This window comes from Alexandromys fortis, unplaced genomic scaffold (genome assembly GCF_014885135.2).
Source record: "Alexandromys fortis isolate MF-2015 unplaced genomic scaffold, M_Fortis_MF-2015_v1.1 scaffold_10, whole genome shotgun sequence".
NCBI lineage: Eukaryota > Metazoa > Chordata > Mammalia > Rodentia > Cricetidae > Alexandromys > Alexandromys fortis.
In genome coordinates this window covers 8584003-8598559 of record NW_026067895.1, presented here as the reverse complement: position 1 = coordinate 8598559, position 14557 = coordinate 8584003, and the positions used below count along the sequence as shown (strand labels likewise).

At 43.0% G+C, this 14557-nt stretch overlaps 1 protein-coding gene across 2 annotated transcripts in view; it reads left to right on the top strand.

Moving 5' to 3' along the window:
• Cfap95 (cilia and flagella associated protein 95) overlaps positions 1-14557 on the top strand; it is a 90538-nt gene that overhangs the window by 24650 nt on the left and 51331 nt on the right. For both annotated transcript variants that reach the window (XM_050157108.1, XM_050157115.1), the window contains exon 2: positions 5362-5467. In XM_050157108.1, the coding sequence (XP_050013065.1) occupies positions 5362-5467 (106 nt within the window). The remainder of the gene's footprint in view (positions 1-5361; positions 5468-14557) is intronic.

Below are 14557 nucleotides of genomic sequence, written 5' to 3'. Positions count from 1 at the left end.
ATAGCTCTGCTCTCTGAGGCACACGCGATGAAGATGGATGTAGGCTAGAATCTTCCCGGTAAGCGCACCTTGGGGTGCTTACACACATTATTAGAAATGGGCTAGTCCAGGTGCGAGAATTAGCCTATAAGGGCTAGAGTATGGGCCAAGCAGTTCTTTAAATGAATACAGTTTGTGTGTTGTTATTTCGGGCATAAGCTAGCCAAGCGGCCGGGGTGTTGGGGACGCAGCCCCGCCGCTCCATATTTCAACATGCTAGTTTTTGAAATACTCTTCAGAATTTAATATTTACACTGTGAATCAGTTTTATCTAAAAAGAATTTTAATATCATCTGTTAATTAAATTTGTTCTTTGACATTTCCATCATGTATAAAATGCAGTTTAATCCTTCTCCTGCCCCACTCCTCTGAACTTCCCCTCTTCCCAACAAATCTGTTCCCCACATTCATGACTTTTTGTTTTGTTTTGTGATCCATTGAGTTTAAATAAAGCTGTTGTTATGGCCATGGGTTTGGAATTATCTGCTGGAGCCTGGTGGACTCACCAGTGAGTACGCAATTGCAGACAATGATTCTCTCTGTCATAGACTCTTCAGTAGGGAGAGCTAAGACTCCATGAATACGCTGCCTAGGTTTGTATCAACTTGACACAAGATAGAGTCATCAGAAAGAAGGGACCCCCAAGTGAGAAATGCCTCCCTAAGATTGGGCTGTTGGCAAGCCTGTAGGGCATTTTCTTAGTGTTTGATGGCACTCCTGGGGTGGTGGTCCTGGGTTCTATAAGAAAGAAGGCTGAACAAGCCATGGAGAGCAAGCTAGTAAGCAGTACCCCTCTATAGCCTCTGTGTCAGCTCCTGCCTGTTTGAGTTCTGGTTCTGACTTCCTTCAATGATGAACAGTGATGTGGAAGAGCAAGCCACATAAACCCTCTCCTCTCCAAGTTGTTTTTGGTCATGGTGTTTATCACAGTGATAGTAACCTTAATAGAAACGAGTTTCCAATCCCTCCATCATACTATTGACAGGGCCAGGCTTGCTCAGGCTCCAGTGTGAGGAATCATGGCAGCTGTGAATTCGAGACGTCATTGGCTATGTCGTGCCCAGATAGTGGCACTGTATAGTTCTTCTCCCTGTTATCCATCTCACATTCTTTTGGTCCTTTTTTCTGTGATGTTCCCTGGCCTGGAATTCAGTTGCATAGAACACCTATAGTCAAACGTCTTTGGCATTGAGCTAATTGCAGACCAGCACCTTTCAGATTCAGGTCTGAACGGAGACCTGCGAAGACCCTGGACCTGACCAGGGCTGGCCAGTGACAGTCTTTTTGGTAATGTAAGTTGCTGTGTAGGCTACAGTGACAGGGTAGCACCTTTTCAAACACGGTGAAATTTACTCAATTTGAAAGAACGTAGGATTGTTTTATTTTATGCTGATTTTTATGTTAAAGGTCTTATTCTTAGAGTTGAGGGATGACTGTTTTGTTTTGGATGTTCTCTTCAAATACTTGAAATGGGTCCCACCCATTTCCGGGGTGATTATGTTTGAGTGAGAGATCCTTCTATTCTCCACAGCTGTCTCAACCTCAGTGCTAATGTGTTTCCAGTTGTTTCTTTTTGTGGTGGGCACTTACCCAAACATCATGAGAGTTCAGCAGTGTTATTGGCAGCTTCTTGCTCGATCCTGGCCGCATCCCACTCTACCTAGATTCCACAGCTAAAACTGTGTTTGGTTTTGCTTTGGAGGCAGAGCCTCGCTTAGGCTGTCTTTACACACATCAGTCCTCTTTCCCCAGACTCCAGGAGCCAAGATGACAGATGTGTGCCTGATGGGTTGTGAACTCAGCTTAGAGCATCGGTGACACCGGCTCTTTAAAAATGAAATGTGTGGGAAAGGAGGGTGCTTTCAGTGAAGGTGTGTGGGTGAAAGTCATTGAGGCTGGACCCCGACATTAAGGTGCTGGGGATACGGGGTGTGCACATCAGAAAAAAAAAACTGAACACAATCTACACCAAAAAAAAAAAAAAAAAAAAAAAAAAAAACAAAACGAACACGCAAACAAACAACAGAAAGTAAACAAGCAAACAGAAAACAGCTGCAAATGGATGAAAAATCCCAGTGTGGTAGCATGTGCCCGTCATTGCAGCATGTAGGAGCCTCAACCAAAACGACCAGGAGTTTTAGACCAGCCTTGTCTCTAAAAACACAAAAACAAAAATACTTTTTAAAAATTAAAGATTTAATTATAACATGTGAAGTTTTAAACTACTAGAAGGAAAAAAATCAGAAAAATGCTTCAAGACATTGAAATGGGCCAGGAAATTTTTAAAAGAAGGCAACCCCCCCCCCCCGTCTTGAAAAAAGTCACAAAATCAGAAACAAAAGTAGACAAACTCAATTATATCATTTGAAAAACTTCATCATAGCAGTGGAGACAGCAAAGCAAGAGGAAAATTAATCAGCTATTCATCTCAAAGAAGGTCCATGTCCAAAATATACAAGAAACTCAAAACCTCAAAAACCAAAAACAAAATAATTCAACTTAAATAGCAATGGACCTTTACAGATGTTTCTCAGTCATACAGATGGCCAACAGATACATGAATGCCCAGCCTGCATCATGGGTGGATCCGTAATGGGAGGTCATAGGGAGCAGGGGATGCTTCTGCTGATAAAGTGACAGCAAAGAGGGATTCTGGGTGCCAAAATAATATAAAACACCCTCACAGCTGGAAGAAATTGGCCAAATTGAGGTTTCCCTTCTAATTGCTTAGTTATGTCAGTTTCTGCAGAAGTGGGGAGTAACTGAAGGTAGACTCCGTTAGGCTTATTCCCCAATGCAAGTTTGTGCCTCTTGCAAATGCAGCACAACAAAAGGTAGCAGCATTTCAGTCTGCTTTCTGTTGCTCCGACAAAATACCAGTGGCTGGATGCACTAGTTGTTTTCTTTGCTACTCTGGTGGTTTGAATAGATTTGGCCCCCATAGACTCATGTGTTTGAATGCTTGGCCCAGAGGGAGTGGCACTATTAGGAGTAGTGACCTTGTTGGAGTAGATGTGGCCTTGGAGGAAGTGTGTCGCTACAGAGGCAAGGTTTGAGGTCTTACAAGCTCAAGTCTGACCATTGTAACATAGTCTTTCCTTCCACTGCCTGTGGATTGAGATGTAGTACTCTCAGTTCTGTCTCCGGCACCATGTCTGCCTGCACACCACTATGTCTTACCACGATAATAATAAACTAAACCACTGAAGCTGTAAGCCAGTCCCAATAAAATATTTTGCTTTATAAAAGTTGTCATGGTCATGGTGTCTCTTCACAGCAATAGAAACCCTAAGCTTCTGTGATCAAAGACCTGACGAAGGCAACTTAAGAAAGTTTGTTATGTCTCACAGTTCAGGGAGATACTGTATATTATCTAAGAGGAGGCATGGGACAGGGGGATAAGGGGAGCTAGGAGAGGTTTAGGACATGAACGGACTGGTCATACCACATCCTCATCCAGAAATGGAGAAAAAGCAGGAATCAGGGCCTAGATATCAAAACTTAGGGCCAACTGCAATGACTGTAAGAACCCACCTCCTAAAATGTTCTATAATTTTCCAAACACTTGAGGACCAAACATTCAAACACATGATCCTATGGTGGAATTTCATACTCAGACCACAATTATGGGTAATTTATAAAAAGAAAGCTCATAGCTCTTGAGGTTGGAAGTTCAAGACCAGGAGATTGCACCTGCCAAGGACCCTAGGCCTCATGGCTAAGCAGGAGGAACAGATAAGAATAGAAGAGGCAAGTGTAAGGGGTGGTTCCACGTAAGTCTTCTTTCAAGGTAGCTAATCCAGTCTCTCAAGGACGAGAGTTCACCTAGTACTACCAAAACTATCTTCAATATGGTTTCTGTTGCTGTGAGGATGCACCATGACCATGGCAACTCTTATAAAGGAAAACATTTAACTGGGGTGGCCTACAATTCAGAGTTTAAGCCATGATCACCATAGTGGGACATGGGGGGGGGCATGCAGGCAGGCATGATGCTGGAAAAGAAGCTGAGAGTCCTACATCTTGACCCACAGACAACAGGAAGTGAACTGAGACACCAGCCAGAGCTTGAGCATAGGCACCCTCAAAGCCCACCTCCACAGTGGCGTGCTTTCTCTAGCAAAGCCGCAGCTCCTACTAGCGCCACTCCCTATGAGCTTGTGAGGGCCAACTACTTTCAACCTGCCACACTAACTCAGTAAGGAAAGGTTCCAACACACCTCAAAGACCTAATTGCCTCTTCTTAGGCAGATCTCCCAGCACTACCACTGAGGAAATCTAATGTATTCAGAGGGGATATACCATTTTCAAATCTCACCAAGCGGGGCCTTACGAGTCTCAGCTGAGTAAACCGATGGTTGGATGTGCTTTTGAGTATCCCCGCCTTGCATCCCTGAGGGCCCCTTCTGCCAATGCTTGGTCTCAACTTCCTTTATGCAATCTAAAACAGCTATAGGAAAATTTACTTCGCTTGTCAACCGCAGCACTTTCCTGTCATTTATCATACCAAATCTCTCTTTCTCTTCCCCCCCTCCTTTTAAAGTTAGCCCTAACCACCTCTTAGCCAAGATGACTGGAATACTTCTTCCTCTTCCATGCATACTTTAAGGAGTGAGGCTTTGTGGCTGGAAAGTTGGCTCAGCAGTTAAGAGCACTGGCTGCTTTTTCAGAGGTCCTGAGTTCAATTTCCAGCAACCCCATGGTGGCTCGCAATTATAGTGGGATCTGATGCTCTCTTCCGGCATAAACTCATACATGAAGATAAAGCACTAGAGCACTCGTGTACATAAATATATCTCTAATAAAAAAAAAAAACGAAGTGGGTCTTTGTCGCTTGGTTTTTAGCTGGTGATTATCAGTTTCCTTGGGTGTTCTTTGGAAACCAGGACCATGCAGGTTATCAATCACACAGCCTGCCTTGTTTAAGAAACAACATAATTAAAATTCACGGTAGAGAGACTTTCTAAAGTGACAAGTTGCTTTTTAAAGCTATTCCCATATCTTATTTTTGAATTTACTGTCAGTAATTAATTTACATTATTAAATAAGATTCAGTTCACTGGAGCTACTGAATAATTACTGTGTTAGTTAAGTAGTGTTTCTGTGACAGTGTAAGTTTTACTGAATGTGGCAAGTTACTTTTAGGGAGTAGTCTCAGAGTTCCTTGAAAAGGGGTGAGAAATACATCATCCATCATGAATTTGACAAATTTATGATTAAGAGAATAGCATGAAATATATCAAATTTAAAGTTTTTAAAAATCAATGCATGGTCAATAAGGATTTTTCCTAGTAATTTTTTAATACTTTTTTTTCCCTGAAGGCACCGTGACAGAGAAGCTTTCCCCAAAGATTATGACATAGAGGGTCCTGAGACAGTGAAAAAACTGTGTAATTCAACATATTGGCGGTTTGGAACTGACTGTCCAGTAAGTAGTTGCTGTTAAATTTCTTTGTCCGAAATCTTTGTCATTCTGAAACAGTGACAAGTATTTTCTCCCAATGCTATGAGTCATTAGTGACATTAATTCAGTGGCTTGGTTACCGTACACTTAGCAAACCTCTTAAGGTTATTGGCTGAATTAGACGTAACAAAGTGCTTAGCATGCTGCCTGACGGTATTAGTTAGCTATCTGCTGCTAATAAAAAAATATCTGACACAGCCTACGTTGAAGCAAAGGCATTTATTTCGATTCCCAGTTCTGGAGATTTAAGTCCGAAATCAGGTCACCCCACTGGTCTGATAAGTGTGGCACGTCATTGGGGGGAATGCATGTCAGGGTAAGTAGCCACATTTTAGGGCAGGAATAAGAGGGAAAGCAAAACCGGGCCACCCAATTGTTTTTGAGACTATACCCTCAGTGGCCTGATGGCTCCCTATCAAAGGAGTCGCTCACCTCTTAAAGATCCCCGGTGCTTGGCGGTTCTACCAGCGTGGGAAGATGCGGCGCTATGCTGCAGCCCCAGGATCTTGGTGGGACAGTAGCATCTTGCTGGATACCTTCCATCTTCCAGAATAATACTGTGAAACGGGTTTATCTCCATTTTATAGTGGCAGGGAGCGAGTCTCCTGAGAGCTGAGCTGTTCATTCAGAGTCACACAGCCAGGGAATGGGAAGGTGAAGTTTGAACCAAGGTCTCTGAATGTTTTCCTTTTTATATACTTTTCTCACGGTAGGTGTTACAAAAAAATTAAACCTGCTATTAATAGGATCACAAAATTTTGGGATCCAGTCACAGAATATGCATTGTCTAAACAGTTCCTATTTGAACCAGGCAGAGTGGGTTAATGCTTGTGAGCCTGAGCATCTGTCTAGTCAACATGAACTTAGCAGCCTAAAAACTCCTCACGTGTACCATACAATAGAAGTAGCTTTGGGGCTAAATAAAAGCCCATTTCACGGGATAGAAGAGATGATTGAGTGATTGAGAGCATTTGATGCATGTCATAAGGACCAGTGTTAAGATCTCACTACCTATACAACAAGCGGGGCACCTGTCACTCACTTGTAACTCCAGCTCCGGGGGAGACAGAAACAAGATCAGCCTTGCCAGAATGAAAGACGCGAACTCCAGTATGAGGGAAAGACCTTGTCCCTGTTTTCCCCAAAGTTTTGGCGGAGGCCTAAGTCTGGAGTGCTTTTTGTTTATTTGTTTTTGGTTCCCCCCCTCCCCCCCGAGCTAGTATTTCATGTACTCCAGGCTGGCTTCACACTTCCTACGTAGCTGAGGATGACCTTGAACCTCTGATCTTTCTTTCCATCTCCCACTTTACTCAGCTATGAATGCCCTTGATATTTGTCCAGAAGCACAGAACCTAAGAAGCTGGTCTGCCTAGGCAGGACCATCTGAGACCTCCAAACCAGAGTAAATCACTACTGGCTGTTAGGTTTTTGGAGAGGCTGCCAAACTATTCGAAAGGGGATTCGTTTACCTGAGGATTGCTAGTTCAGAGAGACGTGTGTCCTGACATTTCAAAAATGTAGGACCCTCGTCTGTGACATTAGTTTGAGAACTTCAGGGAGTGGGGGGAGGGGTGCTATGCCTAACGTGGCAGGAGGGAAGCGAGGTGAAGCCAGCTGCCCTCAGAGTCGCCAAGTGTCTCTAAATGTGTTGGCCTGGACGAGCCACAAGATAAAACCTGCTGGAGTCCTCTGAGAAAAACTGTAGGACCAGGGAAGAGAGCCAGCAACCGAGCACAGGAGACACACTAAACGTCAAAGCTCGGGAGAGGAATTGCTGTTGCTGCAGCGCTAGGCCAGAGGACTGACGGTGTACTGCAGCATCTTCCTAACCGACCACACTGTCTCCAGAGTCCAGTCAGAGGCATGTGGTGACAGCGGGAAGAACTGTCTGGTGTTGCCATGCTGGGAAGGAATAGTGAGTCACCCTAAACCCTCACCAGGTAGCAATGGGAACTTCGGGATAATATAGAAGAATAGAAGGAGGGGCCAAGAAATAGGCCTAGTCAGTCTTGGTCACACTGTGTCCTGTTGATCATGAGCTCAGGTCTGGCTCCGTGAGGTCCTGCTGTCACAAGGGAAATCATTACAGCAGGAAGTGTGGTAGTTCACTTCCAGTCATGAAGTGACCACTTCTGCCTGGAAGTGGGGGCCAGACTGTTAGTCATAGCGCGTAGGCAGCAGGGCTACTACTGTGGGGATTTGAGATAAGCTGGGAAGGACTCAGATCATAAGCTGTGGCAGTAAAACATAATTGGTCAAGACAATGTCTGAGTCTCCCCCTCGGGGAAAGAAATGATGAACAAGTCTGTCTCGATTTGGGCTTAAAGGCCATCTTCTAGTAAAGACAGACTAGGTTCATTGCTTTTTATGATTAGACCTCTGTTTCTCTCAAGCACTGGGCTATGCTACACCTGCAACTTTAACTACAAATGGCTCTGTTCTCCCTGCCTGTTGGTAAACTTGCCAAGCCTCCATTTGGAAACCACCTACCCCTGAGCTATAAAAACCTTATCTTCCCCACAGCCAATGCTGACATCTTGCACTCCTGCCTTAGGGGGAGGCAGTTCATGTACATGAATAAAAAGCTTGCTTTAATTCATTGCTTGCTTTAATTTGCCATGGCGATTTGGGTCTTTCTCCTCACATCTTTGGGACTAACATAAAGAACGTGTTAGAAGGTGCTCTGGCTCCCTTGTTTGAGCCTGGGAAGGAGTGGATAGGAGGCCAGAGGTGGCACTCTGCCCGTCTCCAGCAAGTAGCAACTGGAGATCCTTAGTTAAAGAATGCCCAAAAGCAATCTCAAAAATGTCCTAGGAGAGGAGTTGATTTTGAATGTCAGCCAAACCCATGCGCCGTGGCTCTTGTCAGGGGAGTAAGGGCCATTTAGCATTACATCTTTCCACCCAGTCTCTCCCCTTCAGCTAGACCTGGCCGGCATCCATGAGTAGAGAGGGGAGAGGGCAGAGCCCTGTCCTTGCGGTTCTGTGCTCCCAGGCCTGTAGCTCTCAGTTGAGAAAAGGGGGTATTTGGTGTAATAGATAGAAGTGTTGATCTCACTGGACTGAGTACTTTCATAAATGGAATTATAATCTTTTGGACACTTGAATGTTGACCAAGGTTTCTGTCCCGCCAGGTCCCACAGCCTTTCAACCCCAAAGAAACACAGAGAGGTCTACACTAATTATAAACTGATTGGCCTATTAGCTCAGGCTTCTTATTAACTAATTCTTACATCTTATACTAGCCCATAATTCTTGTCTGTGTTAACCATGTGGCTTGGTATCTTCCATCAGCAAGGCATTCTTATCTTGCTTCCTCTCTGTCTGGATGATGACTGCAGACTGCGTCTTTCCTCTTCCCAGCATTCCCCTGTTCTCATTGCCTGCCTCTACTTCCTTTCTTGTTGCCCCACCTGTACTTCCTGCCTGGCTACTGGCCAATCAATGTTTTATTAAAAATAATGCAAGTGACCGGATAAAAGACCATTGTCCCACAGCACTTGAAGGGTCCAGAAATGCTGCAATACTATCCTAAGACGTCTATCGAACTAAAGATGAAAAAGCAGTGGGTGTGGTGGGCTAAAGGGGCAGCTGTCAGTATTTAGTGTGATAGCTCAGTTCAATGGGAAAAGCATCTGTCTTCATCCTCCATATGACTCAGGCATGTACCACCATACCTGTATTCTACCAGAAGAAAACTGAGACTATGTGAAATCAATCACTGTTCATGGTCAAATATCTAGACAGTATATTCAAGTTGGCACTGAAGTCTAATGTCTGAAATATGGCTGCTGTGAGGACCAGCTGTGGGGAATCCACAGAATTGGTGAACTAATCACTCACTTGACTTTTCTGTCTGAGGGAGTAAAACTTAATTCTCTGGGGCCAGCGAGAAAGGGAAACACACACACACACACACACACACACACACGCATCTCCACCATGTCAGGATCTCACCTTGGGTGCTGATTCTTGACAAGCCTTCAGCAGGTCAGAGAAACTGCAGAGGAGATGCAGAGCAGGTGAACTGCTGGTCAGACAAACAGACACACGAGGGCTTTTCTGAGGGCAAAGCTTAGCTCCTCACGTTGTCATTTCTGATGCTTGTGCTCTATTCTTTTCCTGCTCTTCAACTCTGATGTTTCCTTTCTGTCTCTCTTGATGTCGCTTCCTGATGTCTTCCTTCTGCATCTTTCCTCCTGTTTTCCTTCTCTCCTGTCTTTTTTATTCCCCTGACAGCCTATCGATCCCAGGAAAGTCTTTTAAGGAGTATAAAAATTGAAATGTGGTTACATTCTATTTTTTTAAGTGAATGATTGCAATTATTACAAGTAAAAGACAGCATGTTTTGCATATGCCTTCCATGATTAAACATTTTACATATTACAGGTGAAAAGCAGGTTGTCTCAAGAACCCACATGCATTCATACCCAAGCAACTTGTTATAGATTTAACAGAGTGTAAGCAAGCAAGCTATTTTTCTCTGCCAGTTCTTTTGCTGGCAGGCTGCATTTTGCAGTTACAAAGAAAGGAACAATTACTTTATTATTTGTCTCAAAGGGTAATCTTATAAAAAAAAGTCTTAAAGGAATCACAAATCTAAACTTTTAAATATAAAAAACAACCTGTCAGCTCTCTTTTAAATCATCAGGGTGCATACCCATTCATCGACAGTTTTCTGTAACGGGAAGCTGAAGGCAGAAATGGGTGCAAGAAATAATCATCGCCTTTGATCACCAGTCCATCCTAGCAAGAAGGATACATTATCCGGCAATAGCCAGGCTGTCATTGTCCTTGTTTATTAACCTCAATGAGTCCCTCACTCAACTATGTGCCTTTCTAAACCTTAAATTGTTCCCCAAGGTTTTCCACCTCAAAGCCATTAACAAAACACCTTAACCAAACCTAACAATTCTACATGCCTAAATTCTTCCTAAGGGTGGTTGAATCATTAATCTGCTTCAGCAGCAAAACTTGGAAAAAGTCAATCACTATTATTTTAAGTATGAGTAACACTGCCCAGTGAAGGGCTAGAAGTCCCCCGAGAGTTTTCATATGACCCATAGATGATGAGGGATGTAGTGTGTGAAGGGCAACACTCAGAGCTATGCTTAATAACGGCATGATGTCCTCAGGACATGTAGTCCTCAGGGCTTTGCCTGTCCAAGGCTCACCATGAGTTCTAATGCTGCTTGTTGGTCCCCTTGCATGGCTCCTGACACAAATACTCCTTTAAGCTCTGCCACCTGCATTTGTCCCACTGCTCCACAATGAGTTCGTTAGCTTGTTGATCTCCATACACTGCATCCTGACTGTTCTGTAATCTTGCTTGAAATAATACACATCTCACTGCATATATCAAGTTCTCTATCTATCTATCTATCTATCTATCTATCTATCTATCTATCTATCTATCATCTAGCTAGTGATCTATTATCTATCTATCTATCTATCTATCTATCTATCTATCTATCTATCTATCTATCTATGTATACCTAGAGTTTGATATTAGCAAGTAAAAGCTGAAATATCAGAGAAGCAAAGCAGCCAGCCACTAAAGTTCTTACTTCTACAAAATCCTCATACTGAAAGGGACTGAGCTCCTGTCTCTATGAATCCTCAGACTGAATGGGCTATCCTGTCTCTACAAGTCCTCAGACTGAACGCTTTGAACTCCTGTTTTTTCTTTGTCTTATATTCCTCTCTCTGCCCAGCTATATCCCTTCCTGTCTCTATCTCCTTACTTTTGGGATTAAAGGCGTGTGCCTCCCAAATCCTAGGATTAAAGGTGGGAACCACCACCACTTGACTCTGTTTCTCTTTTAGACTGAATCAATTTAGCATGGCTGAGGGTGGCCTTGAACTCACTGAGATCCATCTGTCTTTGTCTCCCAATTAATAATCTGGGATTAAAGGTATGTGCCACCACTTCCTGGCCTCTGTGGCTAACTAGTGTGGCTAGCTCAGCATGCTGACCTTCAGGCAAGCTTTATTTGCTATAGCACAAACAAAATATCAGCACACCTGAGACTCTAACCTTGTGCACTACTATACAGTTTTAAACTTATGATCCATTTACAGAAATATCTAATATAATTTGAACTTACCCTGAGGTAAAAATGAGCTAGTTGTGTTCAGTTTGTCTTAGAAGAGAAATTTTTATTTTCTTGTGTTAGTTTGAATGAAAAAAACAAAGTAGGCTATTAAGTGCCTTACAGTCCTCATAGGACAACAGATCTAGTTGTGAAGCGTGTCCTAGTATATTTTTTACATATCAAAATTATACAGCTTAATGGGACATCATCTTCCTGACCATCTATGTATATATGTGCCAATAAGACAGACATGCAATCATGAGATTACACATCATATCAAATGAAATTGCACACTACAGTGCAGGTATTGGGGAGACACCGTAGCTAATTAAGCAAGTGCAAAATGGGGAGACACCGTAGCTGCTTAAGCAAGTGCAAAATTACAGACAAGAGCTACAGTTTCCAGAGTTGGCAGTCCTGCAGGCCATGCCTGGGTGGGATTCTCCTCCATCAGAGAATCATTCCTCTGGTGGGTTGACATCTGAATACTAGTTATCACCTGCTGTATGCTTCCATGGCCCTCAACACTAGGAGTGGAGTAAGGATGTCCTTGGGCCAAGAAGTGGCTTTTGTGAGTCAAGTGTGTGCCACAAGGAAGGAAGAGATGACATGTGGTTATTTTGGAACCTGTCCTCCTGTGGGGTAGAAAGAAGACCACCTAGATTTCCAGGGGTAGAAGCAGGATATTATTTCATTTACATTTCTCAGAATTTTGCACAGAACTCCTGCACTGGCATAATTTCCATCCTCTCCCCCTCTCCAACTCCTCCTGTTTTTTTCCCACCTCAAATTCATGACCTGTGGAACGGTATTTTAAAATCCTGCCAGAATCATCTTGCATCATGAGATATGAGACCTTTTATTCTTCCCAGAGTGGATCTCAAAGCTACCAAAGAATTCAAAGAAGGTCATCTTTGAATAGTCATAAATGTCAGGAGTGGATGGTAAAGCATAGACATCCCCAGAGGAAGCAAGAACTTGATCGCACCCTGCACTGATTATTAAGTCTGTCTCTCTTCTGCCCCACATCCCGATACCCTGCCACCAGCACCTATCATCCCCACTCAGACAAGGGGGTTCTGGAGAGCAGGGACCAATTCCAAGAGGGCAGGAAGACAACTATGCCCCCTGTCCCCACTGAAGCAGATCAGGCCAAAGCAACCCCAAGACAAAGATTCTTCAGCTTTAAACGAAATGTGACCTTTGTATAAGGGACTGAGCATGAAACCTACTTAGCAAGACTCTTCTTGGGAAAGAAACAGCCAGAGCTGGTAGCCAGAAAAGTCCTGGAGCTAGTTTTCTATTTCACCAAGCATAAAAAAGGACCAGCTCCTCCAAATGAATGAGGAGGGGCAGTGGCTGGAGGAGGAAGGATGCTTGTTTTCCAGTTGTTCCCAGGAAGAAGTCTTGTTTACTCAAGGACCAGTTACAGATTTGCATGTAAAAGGGAAGCTCAGTCTCTGAACCCTCTCTGTTCTCTGTCATCACTTTGGGTTTCTTTGCAGATCACCAGCCACGTTTCAGACTTAACTGTAGTCTGTCTCCTTCTACTAGAGTACAAGCTCTATAAATGTAGGATCATCACTCTGTTTGGTTCCTTTTAGAGCCCTAATTCCTAAAGCAGTGTCCAACACATTGAGTCTGTACTCAATACATAATTATGGAAGGAAGGAAGGAGAAAAGGAAAGGAGGAAGGGAGGGAGAGAGGGAGGGAGGGAGGAAGGAAGGGCTACATTGATTAACTATGTTTGAGGCATCATCATCATAATTATTTTTATTATTATTATACTTATTAGTGTGTGTGTGTGTGTGTGTGTGTGTGTGTATACACAAGGATATGCACACATACTTTTACCTGGTGAAGCAACTCTGACGTTGAGGTGGGAGTCACTGGATAAATAAAGACCACTTTTCAAGAGGTGCTTTGTGGTTCCCCTTAAACTAAAGATCTTATGTATGTGGAATTAAATAAAGTTCAAGAAGAAAGTTAGACACTTTTACCAGAGGTTTGGAGAGGAAGGGTGGGAGTGGGGGAGGGTGGAGAGAGTGAGTAACTTGGTACCAAGTGCCAGTAGGTAGGGGGAATGAGTGTTTGTGTCCTATTGCACAGAACCGAGTTCATAGCAATGGGATTTTGCAATAAATAAAAAGAGAAGGTTTTGCAAGTCTTTAAAGATATGGTAGACATTTGAGGCAATGGATATAATAATTACGCAGATTTGGTCATTGTACAATGCAATGAGTTGAAACATCACAGCCTATAAATTCATAAATTAGTATTTGTCTGATAAAAATATTAAAGACTTTAAAAATGACTAATATACTTAAATATGAACTATGTTGGTGGGAAACATGGCACTGAAATTTAATGACTCTAAAGGGGAAATAAGAAGAAATAATTGTATCAGATCTCAGACACTTGAGTATAACTCACTTGGTTAGTTCAGATATTTGCCTTTGACTTAGTAGATGGTAATTTACAGTGTGATCTTAAAGATGCCTCTTGTGACTTAGCAGATGGTAATTTGACACTGCCATCTTAAAGATGCTATAGCCAAACTTTCTTTGAATCACCAACCCCCAAATAATGATATGGGGACTTCTTATTAAGAATGAAAGCTGGCTTAGCTTAGGCTTGTTCCCAACGAGCCCTTTGATTTTTTTTTTAATGACTTAATTATTTTAGGTGCATTGGTGTTTTGCCTGCTCACATATCTATGTGAGGGTGTTAGATCCCCTGGAACTGGAGTTATAGACACCCAAATAGCTCTTAAAACTTAAATTAACCCATTTATATTAATCTATGTTCTGCACATGGCTCATTACCGCTCCGCAGTACTTATACATCTGATTTCCTCTGTGTCTCATTCCCCACAGAGTTCCTGCCTCTCTGCAGAAGTCCCACCTCCCTCTCCTGCTTAACTATTGGCCATTTATCTATTTATGAAACCAATCTGAAG